Raw genomic sequence first — 17,010 nt, 5'->3', positions numbered from 1 at the left:
TATTATCGTTTGCATATTTAATTATTGTCGTCTATAAAATCTATTATCGTTTGCATATTTAATTATTGTCGTTTGTTGAGTTTCCATTATTGTAGTTCTTTTGTATAATTCCATTATTGTCGTTCATGGGGACACTGCCGGTTTGACAACATCTTGCTGAATTATTGTCGTCCATAAAATCAATTACCGTTTGCATATTTTAATTATTGTTGTTTGTTGTGTTTCCATTTATTGTCCTTGGGGACATATTGCCGGTTTAACATGCTGCTGTATTTCTTAGTTATTCTTATTTTTTAACTTATGGACGAATCTAATTTCAGTTTTTGTGGTTTCTCGAACCCATTGCCTTTGTTAATTATTGTCGTTTTAAGCTATGTTGTCGTTTAATATGATAAGTTATCCTTTCTATGATACCCCGTCGTTTATTATCTTTTTGCCCCACCTTTTTGCCGTTTCAAAATAAAAGTTTCTTTCCTAAAAGTTACTATTTTTTGCAAGCCATTTTGTTTTGGTCGATTACATATGTTATTACTGTTAATTTTTAATTATTTTCATTCTTTAGGATATTCTGCCGTTTTGTTTATATTGTCGTTTGAAGGATTGGTGTTTGCCGTCTGGCATCTTCCAATCTATTGTCCTTTTAACTTTGTTGTCGTTAATTTTTATTTATTGTTGTTTTTCAGAGTTTTCTTTTTTAAAACAATTTCGTTTTTGGTTTCGATGTTGTTGTCATTGAGATCAACTGATCAAGGAAGCGCAAGAACCCACTCCATGTCGTTGAGATTTATGTGACAGCATGATGTCGTACAACGTTATTGTCGTTTGTTGTTTTCAGTTTACCATGGTTTTTAGAGTGCTGTCGTCTGACAGAATACTATCGTTTTTGGGAAACTGCCTTTGTATGGTTTGTATTTCAAAAATTCTCGTGGTTTTTGTTTAAACTCGTCGTTCTATATTCCTTCATTCCTTGTTTGATAAATTGTCGTTTCTCAACACTACCGTCCTATCCTATTGGTATATTAATGTCGTAATTTAATGCTAGTCTTTTTCTATAACATTTTTTTTTCTCCCTACATTGTGTCGTTATCGGAAATGTTGTCGGTTTTGTACATTCTGCTGTTTTATGTGATTTATTTTCGTAAATTTATTGGTCGTTTATACGCTACCATTGTAGTTTATATGATTATCGGACATGTTTTACTGTCGCTTCTTAGAGATCTGGTCGTTTTCAAAGTCATTGTCAGTACCCAGCAGATAATAAATGGAGCTTTGGCTGTCTCCCAACGGTCACATTTTAGAGGTTTTGTTTATTTTACCGAATTGAGTTTTTAGTTTTAGGTTTTTACAGTTAAAAACATTCACTATTACAGTTAAAAACTCTAAAAAAATATCACATCTCAATTTAGATTAAAAATTCAAATCTGCGAAACGAACAAGTTACTCTAGGGGCTCGTTTAGTTCGTTAATTCGAGTTTTTAATTCAAAAATTGAGATGTAACTTTATGTGAGAATTTTTTTACTATAACAAAACTCAAATTCTAAACTTAAACATTTCACCGGTCTTAAAAATTAAAACAAAGCCGACATAATTAATTCTAAAAAATCTCCAACGGTCACATTTTCAGATTATCCGTCCAATCAGAACTTTGTAAAAACCAGTCCTCTTTTTGAGAACAAAAAGGCACTCCTATAACTATTCAAGTCAAATTTAACTCAATAGCGGCTAATCATGGGGTGCTTTCCAGCTTGCTTCACTTCTTCTTCCACTTCTAAGCGCCGAAAACGCCACAACTCAGACCAAGTAAGCTCACTTTCCCATCTGATTTTTCACGAAAAAAAGTATTGAGGCATTTTGTGTTATCCATTCACTTGCTTCTTTATTAGTTAAACCTTTAATATTATGTGTGTTAGGGCCTTCAAACTACTGAAGCTGTTCAACAAATTGAACCTGCAAAGAGAGAGAGCGTTGGTGAGCTTATCAAACTCATTAGAGAATCAAAGTAAGCTACCAATTTATTACAAATTTCCCCACTTTCTTAAATGGGATTTGCTGGGTTTTGTGTTGTTCATATGAAATCAGCAAGTCATTCAAGGATGAGTTCTTTTTATTGACCTTTTTTTATATATATAATAATAGGGAGGAGGTTGAGGAGCAAGTAAGTTGCGCTGCCAAAAAGAGGGTGACCTTTGATTTGAACGTTAAGAGCTATGAGGAGTTATCTGCCAAGGAAGTCGCCTGTGATTTGGTGGACGGTAAAGAAGAGAAAAGGAGTGGAAATGAAGAGGAAGCGCCAAAAGAAATTGAACCCATTTTGGATACTATTGCATTAAGCAAAGTAGCATGCTTTACCCCTAGCAATAGGTACCAAAATTGCAGAAAAAGTACAGACGAAAGTGAGGATTTAGGACTAGAAGGTATCGATTTGGAAGAAGATGATGACGATGGTAGTTATGGTGCTGACGATAAAGAGGTAGTGGTGCAAGAGGAGTCTTCTGAATCACTGTTTTCTCTATCAATAGATTCTAGGAAACGAGTGTGTGATGCCGAGAAAGGCGAAAAGGAGGTAAATAGTCCAATGCCAATCCGCAGTTTCTCCGAGGAGGAAGTCAAGACAAAGACAACGGGGTCATGCCGAAATGCTGGGAAAAGGTGTCACTTTGGTGATTCAGTGTTGAGCCCAATTGAGAACTTTACTCAACGGAAGGAGGTCAAGAAAAGGCCAGTGTCAACATTTATAAAGCATCAAGAAAAGGAGAATATCAGTTTAGAGAAAGATGTGTCTATATTCATCAGTCCGGAGCCTAGTTTGCGTAGTTCGAAACTGAATTCAAGTGAAATGAAGCATGCCACTGAGCAGGAAATTGGGGTGGACACCAGCCTCTCTAGCTGGTTGGTTGGTTCTGAAACGACAGTCAAATCCATAGCTAGTGACAACCATTCTGTGCTGAAGTCAGAATCTGAGGAAGAAAGAGAGCTTAAACAGGTTTCTGCTTTGTTATCTCCAACAAGGTCAAGAAGCCACAGTCCTGATGCAACTCCGGAAATCGGTACTGTTGGGAGCTACTGGGTTCATACACGGCAGAACATGGATCCAGATTCAAGCTCTTCTGGTAAAAGAATTTCAATTCCAGAAAGAGAAAACAGAAAGGTATTACCCAAGTAGATGAAGTGAATGTGAATGTTTCTATTTAATGCTCTGATATTATTTGTTAAATAATTGGTTTCTGGGTTGTGCAGGATCAAGCAGGGAGTTGCAATTCTACACCATTTGATGCCAGATTAGGCAGGGCTTTGGACACGGGTGTTTGCTGAAGTTCATCATTTGACGTTTTTTTTTTTTCTACTTTTTTTATTTCAGAGATTTTTGCCAATAAATTTGCAAGTTTAATTGTACTGTACATATTAATGTTATTGGCGTCAATTATGAATTCTTTAACTTAGATTTGTCATCAGAGATAGTTAAAGAAAAGGCAAACTTATTGGAGCTGTTTGGTAACGTTTTTAAAATGATTTTATTTTCAGTACAAAAGTAAAAATGAGATTATTTTAAGAATTATTTTAAGACCGATTTTAAAATTGCGTTTGGTTGATTTTTTAAGAGAATGTTTTGAGTATAATAAAAAGGTAAAATCGTGTTTGGTTATAATTATTAATTAATATATTATAACATTATTGATAAGTACTAGAAAATGAAAGCAAAAAAGAGAAAATAACTTTCAACCGTTTTTTAATTCTATCACAAAAACTATTCTCATTGTTTTTTATTTTTATTTTCGTTTTCAAAACATTTGTTAAACAAACACGGTTTACAGATTATTTTTATTTTTGTACATCAAAAAACATGCAAAAGCATTTTTAAAAACAATCAATATCAATTCCAAACACACCCGTTGACTCCCCATCCCTTTTTTGACACCTTATTAATTTTTTCTCACGAGAAAATGGTCGACACTGAATCGTGCTTTAAATTTTTGTTGTCCAAAAGCACAATTTTCACGACGGTCAATTCTATCACAAGTTCAAAATTCTGCCTCAGAATAGTTCTTTTTAACTTTTAGGACAATGGAACATTTTTATTTTTAATGGCATATCTGCGATGCCTGAAAAACATACATATTTCATAGGAACTTCAAATGCATTAGCTTTCGTCTCCAATCAATCTGTAGTTTAGAGCAATACTAAGTAGATGACATAAGAAAGGGTGTTTAAGTTGAAAAGAAAAAGTTGCTAGGCAAAAACTTCACAAATAGTTAGTATATCCCAATTCTCTTGACCCGTGACAGTTGGTACATCTCTATTTCTTTGGGGGGAGAATTATTTTCTTTGGCAGGGAAAAGTAACTAAACCAAATCTACATCGTATGTATCCAAGAAACTAGACTAATGTTGTGGCATTTCCCTCTTGCAGGATACCAGAAGCTCAAGACGGATGGCAGTGCCAAAGGAAATCCGGGTCCAGGCCGGCTAGATTTTCTTCCTCACAACAGCAGACTGAATTTTCTACATATCATGAAAGAGTCTCCTTATGTGGTCGACGTTAGCAGGCAGTAATGTGACCGGGCAGCGCTTATACTGTGCCAATGATTATTCATTAAAACAAAAGGTTACATGAGATAGATGCACTTATTAAAGTGACATACAAGTACTAGGGAATACACGACCAACAAAATATGCAAGCTCAATGCTATGAGAAGACACCCATCTGTTTTATATATAACGGTATAAGGGCTTCTTGAGGCCTCACCTGAGAGACATACTTGAATACACAAGCATAGCAGAAGACAAACCCCGAAACTGTAACTACGGATGGATTTGCCCGCTTCTGTGAACACAAGGGGCAAAGTGTTCTGTCGGGTGGCAGAGGAATACCCTCTTTTGCTACCTGTTTTATATTATTATCATAACTTGACTATTAACATTGAAATGCAAAATAAACACATGCACAAGGCCACAAACACACAGAGTACTTCACCTGAGGGGGAGGGGGAGGTGGGGGCGGAGGATATACAGTTGGAGCTGACATTCTCTCTTCAGCAGATTGGTACCACCATTCCATCATCTGCAAGTTAATTCAAATGAGTAGAAGTTCAGAACACAATCTATATTCTGTGAAAAAGAAACGAAGAAAGTTGAAGAGAGAACAGTCTCAACAAATCATGATGAACAGAATGTTTTCTCATATTTCTTAATTTATAGTTACCGAGCATTGATATTAACCCCATAACATAATAAGAAAGAATGATGATGACCACATATCATTAGTCAATTTAGGGTGCAAAAATGTGCATAGCTACTAAAGTCTACAGACTCACTTTGAAAAAGAATACTGCCGCAATTAACCCAGTTTGTGCGTAATCAAGAACTGTGTACGTACAGCTGAGTAGTAGTCCTTGCACTTTCTGAATCATGAAATATTTTAGATAGAAATCAAGATAAAAACAATGGAAATGTAATATTTATGGAATCAATATCATGAAATATTCTTCAATCTAATTATAGAATATAACCATGAGGTAATTGTATGGCTCAATGTCTTTCCTCTCCATAAGAAAACATCAATGCAATCCACATTGATGACAGACAAATGTGTGTATTTTTCTACCGACTACCAACCAACCAAATGGCCTAGATGAAGTTATACCTTCAACCAGGGAGGACCACGAAGTCTCTCACGTTCATGGCTTCTGATCTTTGAAATTCTAGATGAGGTATCCATCTACCTTGACATAAAAAAGTTGATTTCGATGCTATTCATATCACAAGAAGAATAAAAATGAAATAATAATAATTAAAAAAAAAAAGAGTTTATGTACCATGACTTAGTAAAAAGAAAAAAAAAACAAAGAATAGAAAATATTGATACAACATACAAGCTCTTGCCCTGTAGCTCGACAGACATGAATACCAAGAGCATGTAATTCTAAGGAATAGAATCCAGTAGCATCCAACAAATATAACAGCTGATAAGCAAAAGATAATCCTGCAAAAAAAAAAAAAAAAAAAAAATAAGGGTAAGGCCATAGTGGAATATTATATCTGAAGTACCTTATGAATCCCTAAAGAATAATATCAGACCTACATGGTTCAATCAAATATTACTAGTATAAATAATTCCCAGCTAATACTTTACATAACATTTTCTGCCAAAAGAAAAACTCAGCAACCCGCGCGCACACACACATAAAGCTGAAGAATGCACACACCTTCACTACTAGCATATACCCAGGGGTAGCAAGCCCCTATAATTTTCTGAATCTTCTTAGCCAGACGTGTCCGAACTGATAATCCTGCATCAGAGGTTCCTCTTGGAATAAGAGAATCCTCCTCTCTACCAATTATATCAACATCATCAAATCTTTCATCATCATGTCCCCATAAACTTGCTTGAAGCCTGGCTTCCCTTTCTCTATTGTACACTGAATGCAATTTTGACTTGAAATATGGCAGTATAACCTACAAATATTCATTTCACAATCACTTAGCCCACCTACATACATCTATTATAAATATCAAACAAAAAAAGAGCAAAAACAATGACTAAAAACAGAAAATTGTACCAGAAAGACAACAGAAAGAACTTTCTGGCGCTTCTCCAACCCAGAATGGTTAATCTCACCACCTAAGTTCAGATGGGTATTGTCCTTCTTCACTTTTATCTTCACAGCTCTCCTTCTCAAGCCATATAAAGATTCAGCAAAAGAAGCATCTGAATATATTAGGAAGAAAAAGAAAAAAGGAAAGTGGTGAGCTTCATGCAATAGATACTAAAAAATTTGATTTCCCAACTAAATTGGACAACATCCTCGGACTAACAAATTTGCCATAAAAATAAATAAACAAAACCTGTAGTGCGTAAGCTATGAGTTTCAAGAACAAGCATCAACAAAGCAAAGAATTCATCTTCATAGTCCAACACCTTGTGGAGAAATGGTCTTCTTAAAGCCAATACCTGTACAACAACATAAAAACCCCTGAAACTAGAAAGACACGATTTTAAAAGATAACAGAGCGAGTCATTGAAACAAGCAATTCATAGCCAAAAACGCACAAATTAAAGCGAGCACTGGAATTGAAACAAGAAATGCACTTTAATGTAAGTTCTGAGTCTTTCTTCAATTCAAAATCAGCAAAATTAGAAACGAAAATTCTGTATATAACTCCCACTGCTACTCTGGAAAATAGTGAAATTGAGGAATCAATGAGATCATAGTTTGACTAAAAAGAATAGAAGAGAGTTTGGGAAAAGGAAGAAAAAAAGAAATTGAGGCTTACGCCAACGGAATAGGTGAGGGCGGCGCGAAGACTGGCCGGGAGCTGCTGGGCGGCGGCCATCTCGAAGAAGGTGGGACGAGTCCCTTGCCCTCCCACCTGAAACAACATATCTCTCCTCTCTCTCTTTCTCCTCTCTCTCTTTCTCTCTCTCCTCTCTCTCTTCCCTGTCTGAATGTTTATGTGATAATCTATCTCTGCATTTTCTGTGCTTTACTGCTCTGCCTTATTTACTGTAAGATTTTATGTCGTGGATATAGGCTACATGTCGTTTTATTTACTGAACGACAGTCCTTTTTTTTTTTTTCTTTATGTTTGAAAACTGAATTATTATGACCCTGAATTTTACGCACATTCACAGTTTAAATTCTTACTTTGCCTTTTAAATTTTAAATTATTTTCACTTAATTAATTCGGTTGAAAATTCTACTAAAAACTAATAGAAAAAAAAATAACGCAGTCACATATTTTTTTATTTAAATTTTATTAATAAAGAACAAATAAAAATTACGTGATCACACATAATTTTCTCTTTTTTTGTTTGATTTTATCGTAAATTATAACAAAAAAAGGTTAAGTGAGAATAATTTAAAGCTCAAGAGGTAAAGTGAGAGTTTTTAAAGTTCAGGAGATAAACTGAGAATGACTTTATTTTATGTGAATTTTTCTAGTAAAACTAAAAACAATGAGTTATCAGTAATTCTTTATTTTTAAATCGTTTATATTAGTAACTGTCTATTCTGTATGATTTTTTAATATGATGTAATTTTGATCATATTTAACAGTTAAAAACTTACCACCTATAAGATAAAGTCCCTTAATTTATATAGCAGACATTAAAAACTCTATTATTTCTTCTTTTCAAAAAAGATCTGCAGTATTTTTAAAATATGAAATTAACTGATATTGAGGAATTGTCATTCCATATTCCATTAAACTAAACGTAATAAATAATTTTATAATAATAAAAAACAAGACACTGTGAACACTTGGCATTGTTTAGGTGAAAACGGCATATCGTTTGAATTTAAAATCTTTGCTGCTGTTTGAATACGGAAACGACATTAGAAAGACAGTTTAGTCCCAGAATTTAGGAGTTCATAGCTTGAAACGACATGACGATTTAATGGTAGAAGATTTCCTTTTTTTGTTGTAGTTACTTTGCCCTAAATTAATCCTCCCAAGTATTTCTAAATATTTACATTGATTACCATTTTCACTATCATATAAAAGTACATTGTCAAAAAGAGTTTCATTACAATTCAAAAGGCAATAACTAACTAAACATAATAATTATGAAGGCTTAGTTTTAGGGAGTTTATCTGGTAGCACTAAAAAAAAAAAAAAAAAACTATACGTAGTTCTCTATTTTTGTATTAAAAATTGTATGTTCTACATAATTTTTTTAATTTGATGTGATTTTAATTAAATTTAACGGTCAGAAACTGATATTACCGGTAGGAAGCATATCCGAAAAAATTTCTAATTTTATTCGTGCCCCTCAATTTTAGGTCATTTTAGTAATCTCTAAACACTAAACTCTTACTTACCCCTTAAATTTGAAATTAGTCCCCCGCAATATACCTTTATTAGAATTTCTCTTAGAAACCGATAGAAAAATAAGAGGTTAGATATGGTTATGTAACTTATTAGTTATGTGGTCAAAACTATACATATTATAAACTTAAAGTTATAGCTAGACTACCAAAAGTCCGAGGCAAAGTAAGAAAAATACACATCTTTCGGGGGCCATTCCCTTGGAATTTTTAAAATACAATTCTTAAAAACTCCAAAGTTGTTCTCGTTTCTTGGTTTCAGTCAGCATGAATTATTGCGCACCATGACTTGCCTACTCTGTATCCAGGCTTGGCATGTCATCTACAGAAGTAGTAGCAAACTGCCATGGTATTCAATGTTAAAAAAAAATAAAAAAAAATAATAAAATAAAGGATTTTGCCATTTCATCCACTCCTTGCATATTTTGTAGGAGGGACATCAGGCTCAACATTGCTTGAATCAGGCGCCTTGTCGAATTCGGTTTCTTGTGCCTTTCGTTTCCTGCTCGCATCATTGGAGCTTCCGTCTAGCTCGCTGTTACTTGGGCTGATTCCTGTTCTGGGATGATCCTGTTCTGAATTTTTTGATTTGTTGCTTTCACCGGAATGATTCACTATATTTGACAATGGAGAACAGGGGTCATTGGAAGTGGACGGTGAAGCCTTGAGCTTGTTTTCCATCTTTTTATGTTGTTCAAACATCTTTTGGAGATATTTCCCTTGTTCTTCAATTTGCAACTGCAATTTTCTTTGGTTCTGCATAAATAAAGTGTTATTTTGAATGGCGATGCAAAACCAACCGTCTTTGTACGTAAAAAATACTGATCCAAAAGAAAATTTTGGTGATCGGTGAATAGAACAACATCAAAATGCAGTTTGTTTATGTGATTCCATGAAACCAAGTAAAAGATTGGTTTATTACAGAAGTAAATTTTTGTATACACTAGCTTTTGTTCTCACAATCCATTTATTTATTATAAGCTTATATTGACAATACAAGAAAAAACAAAGCTGAGAAACCAAACTGCATACCTCAAGTTGCTCATGAAGGCGCTTCTGGAGTTCCACCTGCAACCGCAACGCCTCTGTGATCCCCATACTTCTGCGCATTTTAAAACTTTTCGGCTTGAGTTAACTTAGCAAACAGAAAAGTATGCATTTAATCAAGCATACTGAAAACACTCAGTAAGCCAACAATTTTGTAAGGAATCATTCTCATACTCTACATCTCTTTCTTTTCCCCTACACGTGACAGTCTTGTAATCATCCGCGGATAAATGAAAACTCGGGAAAAAAGAAAACAATAACATTAGTACACATCTTTCTTATTCGGGTAAAAGAAATATACATACGTTTTAACTTCTTTAGTTTCCACATCTTCGGAAGAAGTTGATTGTTTCTCTGAGTTTCCTGCTAGGAGAGAGGGAAAAAAAAAAAAAAGCAGCTTAATTTTAACCTTAACATCGAGTTATCGATTTCCTAGATACATTGAGAACTCCAGAAGGAAATTACAGCAAAAGAAAGAACATCATTTGAAATACCACAAAAGTCATTGGCAGTATGGCAGAAGTAAAAAACATATGCATAAATGCTAAAAGTATCATTCTCCAGGTAAAAATTAGAGAAGAAGAAGAAAAAGAGGTGATCATCATTACCTTCTGCTGGCTCTGGTTTGTATCTGGCTGTTCTATATTTCTGAAAATTAAGAAACAAACAAAAATGGAGAAAATTAATTAAGCCAACCTAATAAGCTTGGTAAAGGAAAAAATAGAAAAGAAAAGAAAAGATATAACATACCTGTAAGTGGCTTTTCACGTGATAAATTGTCAAGCTAGGGACTTTCATCAGATTTACGATACCTTTTGGAGTAGCTCCTGTATTTTAATACTGTAAGTCAATATAGAAATGAAACTTCTGCTTTCTGAGTCCTAATAAAACATACAGATATAAAAGGATAAAGTATGTTACTCACTTTCACTACCACCAAGCTTGTTGACAGCTTCCACAAAGGCCTCATGAAGCTCTTGTGTCCAACGCATTCTCGGTTTTGTTGAGGGTGCAGCAGATGATGGATCCGAAACAGTGGAGTGTTCCCCAGATTGTGATGGTTGATGCTGATAATTTTGCGACTGCTGCACCGAGGTATTAACAGATTGTTTAGGCACGGTACATAACACTAATGTCAAACATGGAAAAGATACCTAAGTAAACTATAATAAGTTGAAATCTTGAAAAAAAAATAACAAACATAAATAGACGTAGCATTGCTCTATTTTTAATCCAGGAAAAACGCTTAGCTAGAATCAGAAGTCCGCTCAGTTTGGGATTGTTTTAAAAGGCATTATCTTTACTTAAATAAAAAGTTGAAGCATAAGCATAATTTAAAAGCTAAAAAATATTTTCAAAATAATTGCAAGTGTATTTGACTTTGAGCAGTTACTTTTTAACATTTTTTACCAAAAACATGTTACAAACCCATTAAGTAGAACTTACTCTTGCAAAAAAACCGGCTTGTAACGGAAGGGAACGCATGAATCATCTTATATATATTCCATGTGGACTCTTGGTATTTAACAAAACACTACTTGTAACGTTTTTTGCATTTTTGAGTTAGGGTGACTTGAGTGATGATCTTGAGTTGAGTTTGAGTTATAATTTGAGTTGAAATTGTAACTTGAGATTGTGTTTGGATGTGCATATTTGAGTTATGATTTGAATTGAGAATCTTTTTGAGTTTGTGTTTGGGTGGGTTAAAACTTAAATTTGTATGTAGATAATATTTTAATAAAAACTCAATGGTGATGAAAAATTTTAATAGGGTATATAGGTGGGGTTTTATTCGTCTTTTCGTTGTGAATGCATAGAAAAAAAAATCATCTTAATCAGAATTAAAACGAAAAAGTTATGTCATTTTTAAGAATATAAAAAATATTATTCATTAACTTGAGTTCGAGTTTATGAACTTGAATTGAAGGAGAAACTTGAGCTCGAGTTTAGTCTCAAACTTGAGTTCAAACTCAAATTTTACGAAAGAACATGAACTTGAATAAAGTTGTAACTCGAGTTCAAACTCGTTTCGTTGCAAAAGAACAACTCCTATATATTCATCTCTATAGGATATAAAGTAGATATCATTTACGGATTCATCAGAGATGATGTGGATTGTAAATGCAGCAAGCAACATAAAGGCATCAAACAACCATGAGGAATCCTGGAATTTCAGTTTAGCATAAATAAATTGAGTTCGAAACACACCTCTTGCTTAGAATCTGTTGCGTTACAATTACCGGGAAGGTCAGGCCAATATTGATCCAGATCATCACCAATGGTAATCAACTGATCCCAAGCTGACCAATCAGTCTTTTCACCATGGTCCTCGGATGTTAAGGGAATAGTACTTCTTTCCACCTGGTCATTCTGGACAGATTCCATTTCGGGGAAATCAAGAAAATCCTGAAATGCGTCTGGACACCAGGAAACGTCCTTATTCTCTCCAATGTGATCATTAAGTGCGGTAGATTGTACTTCTGAAAGGGAAGAATGGATTGGGGGCAATGACTTTCCTCCACTTGACTCCGGAATAACCGGAGAATTGTGGGGATGCCTCTCATGATGAGGAACATAAGATATAGGAACATCATTTGGAAAGGGGGATGGTGATGAAAACAAATGCCCAGAAGACCCGGCACTGGAACCTAATGGAGAAGCCTGTCTTGTAGAGGGATTAAACATCATTTTCCTTTGTGATGAAACCGAAAAAGTATCTGGCAGCTTTGAGTACTTGTCTTCAAGAGAGGTGGAGCCAACCGGAAAGGATAAAGACATAGCTTGAGAAAGCCCCCAAGTTGCTTACCTGCTCTGCATCTGATCACTAAACAAACGAAGCAGGGAAAAAGTTAACTATCATGGGTGTATGAAGAGTGGCAACGAGGTTTCATCAATATAACAAAAGCACTAGATTCATTAAATGGTGTATCTTGAGCCCACACACATTTCTAGTTCTTATGAATCACTCGAAAAGCACGAGGTTCTGATCCGAGAGAAGAAAATAACAAAGAGCAACCCCAACAATATTGGAAAACTGCACGATTAAATTGAGTTTTAAAGAAAAAGGTTGGCGTGCTCAAAATAGCCAAAAATGAAACAATAGTGACAAAGGACGAGGAAACAAACAGTTTAAAAACTTAAAAGGACATGGAACTATATTTTCTTGTGTAGTATATACTATTCTTATATTTAAGTTTCATGTCTGTTTATTGGGTTGGTCAATAAAGACTCCCATCTTTTTTTTTTTTTTTTTTTTTTTTTTTTTTTTTGAGTATATCAAGGTGAAAGCTACTAATCATCTGAAAGTCTGGAAATGAATAAACGCAAGTTTCACTTTCACATAAATCTACACATAATATACCATGATAAACTAATTCAACGACAAGCCAATATATCTTCTCTGCCTTCACCCAAACCTTACCATCAGTGACACAAAATTACAATTAACAAATATATCTAATAGCGTAATCAGCATTAAAGGTTCCAAAATTTGATGGCAAAAGACACAGAAAAGAAGGAACACACAGACAAAGTCTGCAAATTTAAGACAAAGTTGACCCAAACTTCCAATTACATGATCATCACCATAATGAGCTCAACTATGAACTGAACAACATTATAGGAAAAAAAAACAATTAAAGCATCAGCTGGAATTAAAGCTTCAGGAGCATAACAATCATTTCGGACAATTCAAACCAAAGTACAACAGATATGGTCCCTACCAACAACCCCAAAAAGGAACCAATCATTGAATTCTCAATAAACTCATAAAACAGGTCATCAAGCCCATTAAAAACACCCAAATAACAAAACCCAATTCCAAAATACTCCATTCATCAATAACAACCGAATTCAGAACACAAAACTGAATTCCAAAACAAATTGGAAAGAGCAGCATAGAGAGAAAAAAATAATAATAAAAAAAAAACTCAAACTGGGTATAGATTATCTCACCGAGGAGTTGGAAAAACCGGATATTGGTACCAAAGAAGCTCGATTTGATTAGAGAAAGAACCCGACTTTGGTGGGAACTTTGAGCAAAGGAAAGAAAGAAGGAGAAAAAACGATATGATTGGATTTTTTTTTTTTGGTTGATGGGATTTGTCTTGGTGACTTGGAAATCACAGAAACTCGTGCGCTATAAGAGAAAAAGAGGGTCCGACAACATACATGGCCTAATTTGTTGCATCTGTAATTAATATTATTATTGTAAATTTAATGACTGTAATTGGGGGCTGTATCTGGCTGAACTAAAAAAGATGACTTCTGTTTTTCCCAAAATCCTCATGTTTTTTGGCCGTTTGATTCAGTTGAAGAGCCGACCAACGGTGTTGGGTTGACTTGCCGAAATTGGTTTTCATACAAAATATTGGAGGTGTTGTTCCATTAGTTGATTGTAGAATGACGGCCATACAAGGTTGGTGGCCCCTTTTCCAAAGTGGTCACCCTTTTTTTATTTTATTTTATTTTCTTTTGCTTTTTCCCTAGATGAACTCGAGGGTAATTAAAGGTAATTCGCAATTTTAGGGTCTAATTTTATTGTTATTTGTCAATAAATAAGTTGCCTCGTAATTTTTCCTCAATTTAAAGAAAAATTGCACGATGCGTCTAAAGTCTAAGAATAAAGAGGTTAAAACTTTAAATAAAAATACCATTATATATTTAACGCGATTCTTCGTTATCAACTCTTTAAACACACTCATTTAACTTCCATGAAAGCGTTTCTATTTACATCTTAACCAGGGTTATTGATTCTAATACTTTGCACCAATTTGATATAGCCGAGAGTAATTTGCTAAAATTAATAATTCAATAAATAACTTACAAAATTTACAAAAATGTTAGAGGATGATTTTTTATTGTAACCTAATTTCTCATTCTACCAAAAAAAATAACAATTTATCATTTTTGCATGTATTAGTTTTAATTTGGATTTGGTCAATTGCTTCTTTCCTATTGCAACAGAAATTGAAACGAAACGTAAGAGCTATATAGTTTTTTTTTTTTTTTTTAAGAGCTATATAGTTATAGTTATTAAGGAAACCCAATCTTCTTTCTCTCTTTTTCTCTCTCTCTCTCATCTCTCTCATTTTAAAGCCCGTTTAGTTAGAGGATTTGTTCTCTGATTCGAATTATGGTTCATAATTCGCTACAGTATTTTCTCTCACAAAAAACACACGTAAATCGAAAATGATTTTAATTCATGAACTAAACAGGCTCTTAATCTCACGCACGGTAGTCATCGAGGATTATTCTACGTGTATATTCCAGCATCTTTTACTAGTACTTCGTTTATAAGTGGGAAATTTCCATTTATACGACAATAATTTCTGAAAATTTCCTTGCTTTTACACTCCTGTGTACTCTTGGCTCTTGCTTGGTGTCCAAGAAAGGATGGTATTCAACTTATTTTGTCATTAAGGCTGTTTAATTTTCTTTTAATAAAATATGCTGTTTAATTTCCACCAAAGTGCCATCCTCTTGACTAAACAAGGATTTGCACTGTGTAAATACATTGTAATTTTATGATCCGTGACTCTGATCTTATTAAACTTTTGGTAGAAAATGTGAGGTTCTTCATAGAAACTACTAAAAATGGGTCAATGACCACTTATCAAAGCAAAAGCATCATTTCTGTGACAATCTATTACTGTGATATGAGGAATCACAAAGTCCACATTTTGCATACCATGACTGCAGTCTCTACCGTGTATTCTTTATTCATATTTCATTTTATATCACTCAAATAATATCACAACACAATAATTAAAATACTATATTAATTAAAATATCGTGCTACATCAATTAAAAAAATTATATTAAAATTATAATATAATATTATTTAAGGAGACGCAAAAGAAGGTTGAGAAAAAAAGGGGAACAAGGGTTACGTTGTCTGACGTGGATGCTCCCAAAACCTGATAGCTGTTGCAACAGATATGGAAGTTAACGTTGACCGTGCCTCCATTAATATTGATTGCCTCGTGTATGTCTCCAAAGTCCAACGGTTTGGTAAAAAAAAATAATAAATAAATAAAATTACGTAACACTAAAGGTATTAGTGGTGTTTATATTATCACCCATTTCTTAAAAAAAAAAAAACTTTGTAAACATAGGTAATAAAACATGTTGTAATTGTGTTGTGTATTCATATTACTCAAATATAAACCGTTTAATAAACGAGTTACGACATGTCAATTATGGGTTGACAGGTCAAGCTGAAAATGATACGCTATTGAATTGTGTTTTACGAACTTGACTCAAACCTATTTATGATATAAACTCAAATCTGTTAATTTCGTACGAATTTTAAATCATGTCGTCGTGTCGTTATTCAAATTGTCAGTATTATGTTTAATATCACATAATAATAGAAATTAAATCGCACGAATAGACTCACTTCATTTTGAAGTACGCATAACAAAATAGGGAGAAATGGTAAATGGGACATAAGATTAGGAAGCAATGGTGATGGCTTCACAAAGAAAGGTCAAGGATGATCTGGAGACAAAGTTTCATTACCCTTCTTACATGTATTTTTATCAAGATGGTATACATATTCTACCGTATGATTTCAAGAGTGTACGTTTTTACAATTATATTTAAATCCCCTTTAGAAGGGATGTTTTTTATACGACTTTTGACCTCTATAGGGAAGATCTTTATGACGATTTGTAAATTCATGAGATAGTTTTTAATATGCTTTTAAAACTAATGAATAGATGTAATATTCTTAAAAACACGAGTGAAAACGCAACATTTCTATAATACACACGGAGACTTTTATAATCATATTGTGTAAAGAAGTAGTGCACTCTTTATATTTCCAGATCTTAATAGTTTAGTTGATTAGCGCTATGTAGAAACCTCGAGAAATCCGATAAAAATTCTATTTTAATATGCTTTTAAAACTAATGAATAGATGTAATATTCTTAAAAACACGAGTGAAAACGCAACATTTCTATAATACACACGGAGACTTTTATAATCATATTGTGTAAAGAAGTAGTGCACTCTTTATATTTCCAGATCTTAATAGTTTAGTTGATTAGCGCTATGTAGAAACCTCGAGAAATCCGATAAAAATTCTATACTCGTACAAAACAAGAGAATTGAGGTTATATATATATATATATA

General features: G+C 33.7%; 3 protein-coding genes across 5 annotated transcripts; 1 reads left to right on the top strand and 2 right to left on the bottom strand.

Annotated features, from left to right (window-relative positions):
* The first annotated feature begins 1,729 nt into the window (after nucleotides 1-1,729).
* On the top strand, nucleotides 1,730-3,355 carry LOC21407230. The gene is made up of 4 exons (XM_024169412.1): nucleotides 1,730-1,801; nucleotides 1,912-2,000; nucleotides 2,138-3,149; nucleotides 3,239-3,355. The coding sequence occupies exons 1-4, from the start codon at nucleotides 1,730-1,732 to the stop codon at nucleotides 3,311-3,313; spliced, it is 1,248 nt and encodes a 415-aa protein (XP_024025180.1). The 3' UTR covers nucleotides 3,314-3,355.
* Nucleotides 3,356-4,151: 796 nt separating this feature from the next.
* LOC21407229 (peroxisome biogenesis protein 12) lies at nucleotides 4,152-7,455 on the bottom strand. The gene is made up of 10 exons (XM_024169425.1): nucleotides 7,273-7,455; nucleotides 6,844-6,949; nucleotides 6,558-6,706; nucleotides 6,204-6,453; nucleotides 5,871-5,980; nucleotides 5,642-5,716; nucleotides 5,313-5,399; nucleotides 4,973-5,059; nucleotides 4,745-4,882; nucleotides 4,152-4,572 (listed from the first exon to the last, which is right to left on the bottom strand). Exons 1-10 carry the CDS (start codon nucleotides 7,378-7,380, stop codon nucleotides 4,501-4,503), a joined length of 1,182 nt encoding a protein of 393 aa, XP_024025193.1. The 5' UTR covers nucleotides 7,381-7,455; the 3' UTR covers nucleotides 4,152-4,500.
* A 1,480-nt stretch (nucleotides 7,456-8,935) lies between these two features.
* On the bottom strand, nucleotides 8,936-14,085 carry LOC21407228 (protein PHR1-LIKE 1). 3 transcript variants are annotated; one of them, XM_024169423.1, is made up of 8 exons: nucleotides 13,827-14,085; nucleotides 12,081-12,696; nucleotides 10,798-10,957; nucleotides 10,623-10,699; nucleotides 10,481-10,520; nucleotides 10,178-10,238; nucleotides 9,858-9,927; nucleotides 8,936-9,581 (listed from the first exon to the last, which is right to left on the bottom strand). In XM_024169423.1, the coding sequence occupies exons 2-8, from the start codon at nucleotides 12,648-12,650 to the stop codon at nucleotides 9,231-9,233; spliced, it is 1,329 nt and encodes a 442-aa protein (XP_024025191.1). In that variant the 5' UTR covers nucleotides 12,651-12,696; nucleotides 13,827-14,085; the 3' UTR covers nucleotides 8,936-9,230. The 3 variants fall into 3 exon arrangements, with proteins under 3 accessions (XP_024025191.1, XP_024025192.1, XP_010102208.1); XM_024169424.1 differs by having other exon boundaries at nucleotides 10,798-10,954; XM_010103906.2 differs by having other exon boundaries at nucleotides 10,178-10,235; nucleotides 13,827-14,084.
* Between the last annotated feature and the right edge of the window lie 2,925 nt (nucleotides 14,086-17,010).

Source organism: Morus notabilis, unplaced genomic scaffold (assembly GCF_000414095.1).
Source record: "Morus notabilis unplaced genomic scaffold, ASM41409v2 Scaffold205, whole genome shotgun sequence".
Classification (NCBI taxonomy): Eukaryota; Viridiplantae; Streptophyta; class Magnoliopsida; order Rosales; family Moraceae; genus Morus; species Morus notabilis.
This window is presented reverse-complemented; position numbering and strand designations above follow the sequence as displayed.

What these genes read in the sequence shown, in the direction of transcription:
- LOC21407230 (XM_024169412.1), top strand. Translation starts at nt 1,730, where the DNA reads ATGGGGTGCTTTCCAGCTTGCTTCACTTCTTCTTCCACTTCTAAGCGC. An exon ending in AAACTCATTAGAGAATCAAA is followed by an intron (nt 2,001 to 2,137) that starts GTAAGCTACCAA and finishes ATATAATAATAG; the next exon opens with GGAGGAGGTTGAGGAGCAAG. An exon ending in CAGAAAGAGAAAACAGAAAG is followed by an intron (nt 3,150 to 3,238) that starts GTATTACCCAAG and finishes TGGGTTGTGCAG; the next exon opens with GATCAAGCAGGGAGTTGCAA.
- LOC21407228 (XM_024169423.1), bottom strand. Translation starts at nt 12,650, where the DNA reads ATGTCTTTATCCTTTCCGGTTGGCTCCACCTCTCTTGAAGACAAGTAC. An exon ending in ACGTGAAAAGCCACTTACAG is followed by an intron (nt 10,521 to 10,622) that starts GTATGTTATATC and finishes CTTAATTTTCAG; the next exon opens with AAATATAGAACAGCCAGATA. An exon ending in GAAACTAAAGAAGTTAAAAC is followed by an intron (nt 9,928 to 10,177) that starts GTATGTATATTT and finishes TAAAATGCGCAG; the next exon opens with AAGTATGGGGATCACAGAGG.
- LOC21407229 (XM_024169425.1), bottom strand. Translation starts at nt 7,380, where the DNA reads ATGTTGTTTCAGGTGGGAGGGCAAGGGACTCGTCCCACCTTCTTCGAG. An exon ending in TCATAGCTTACGCACTACAG is followed by an intron (nt 6,707 to 6,843) that starts GTTTTGTTTATT and finishes TAATATATTCAG; the next exon opens with ATGCTTCTTTTGCTGAATCT. An exon ending in GGTATATGCTAGTAGTGAAG is followed by an intron (nt 5,981 to 6,203) that starts GTGTGTGCATTC and finishes TTTTTTTTGCAG; the next exon opens with GATTATCTTTTGCTTATCAG.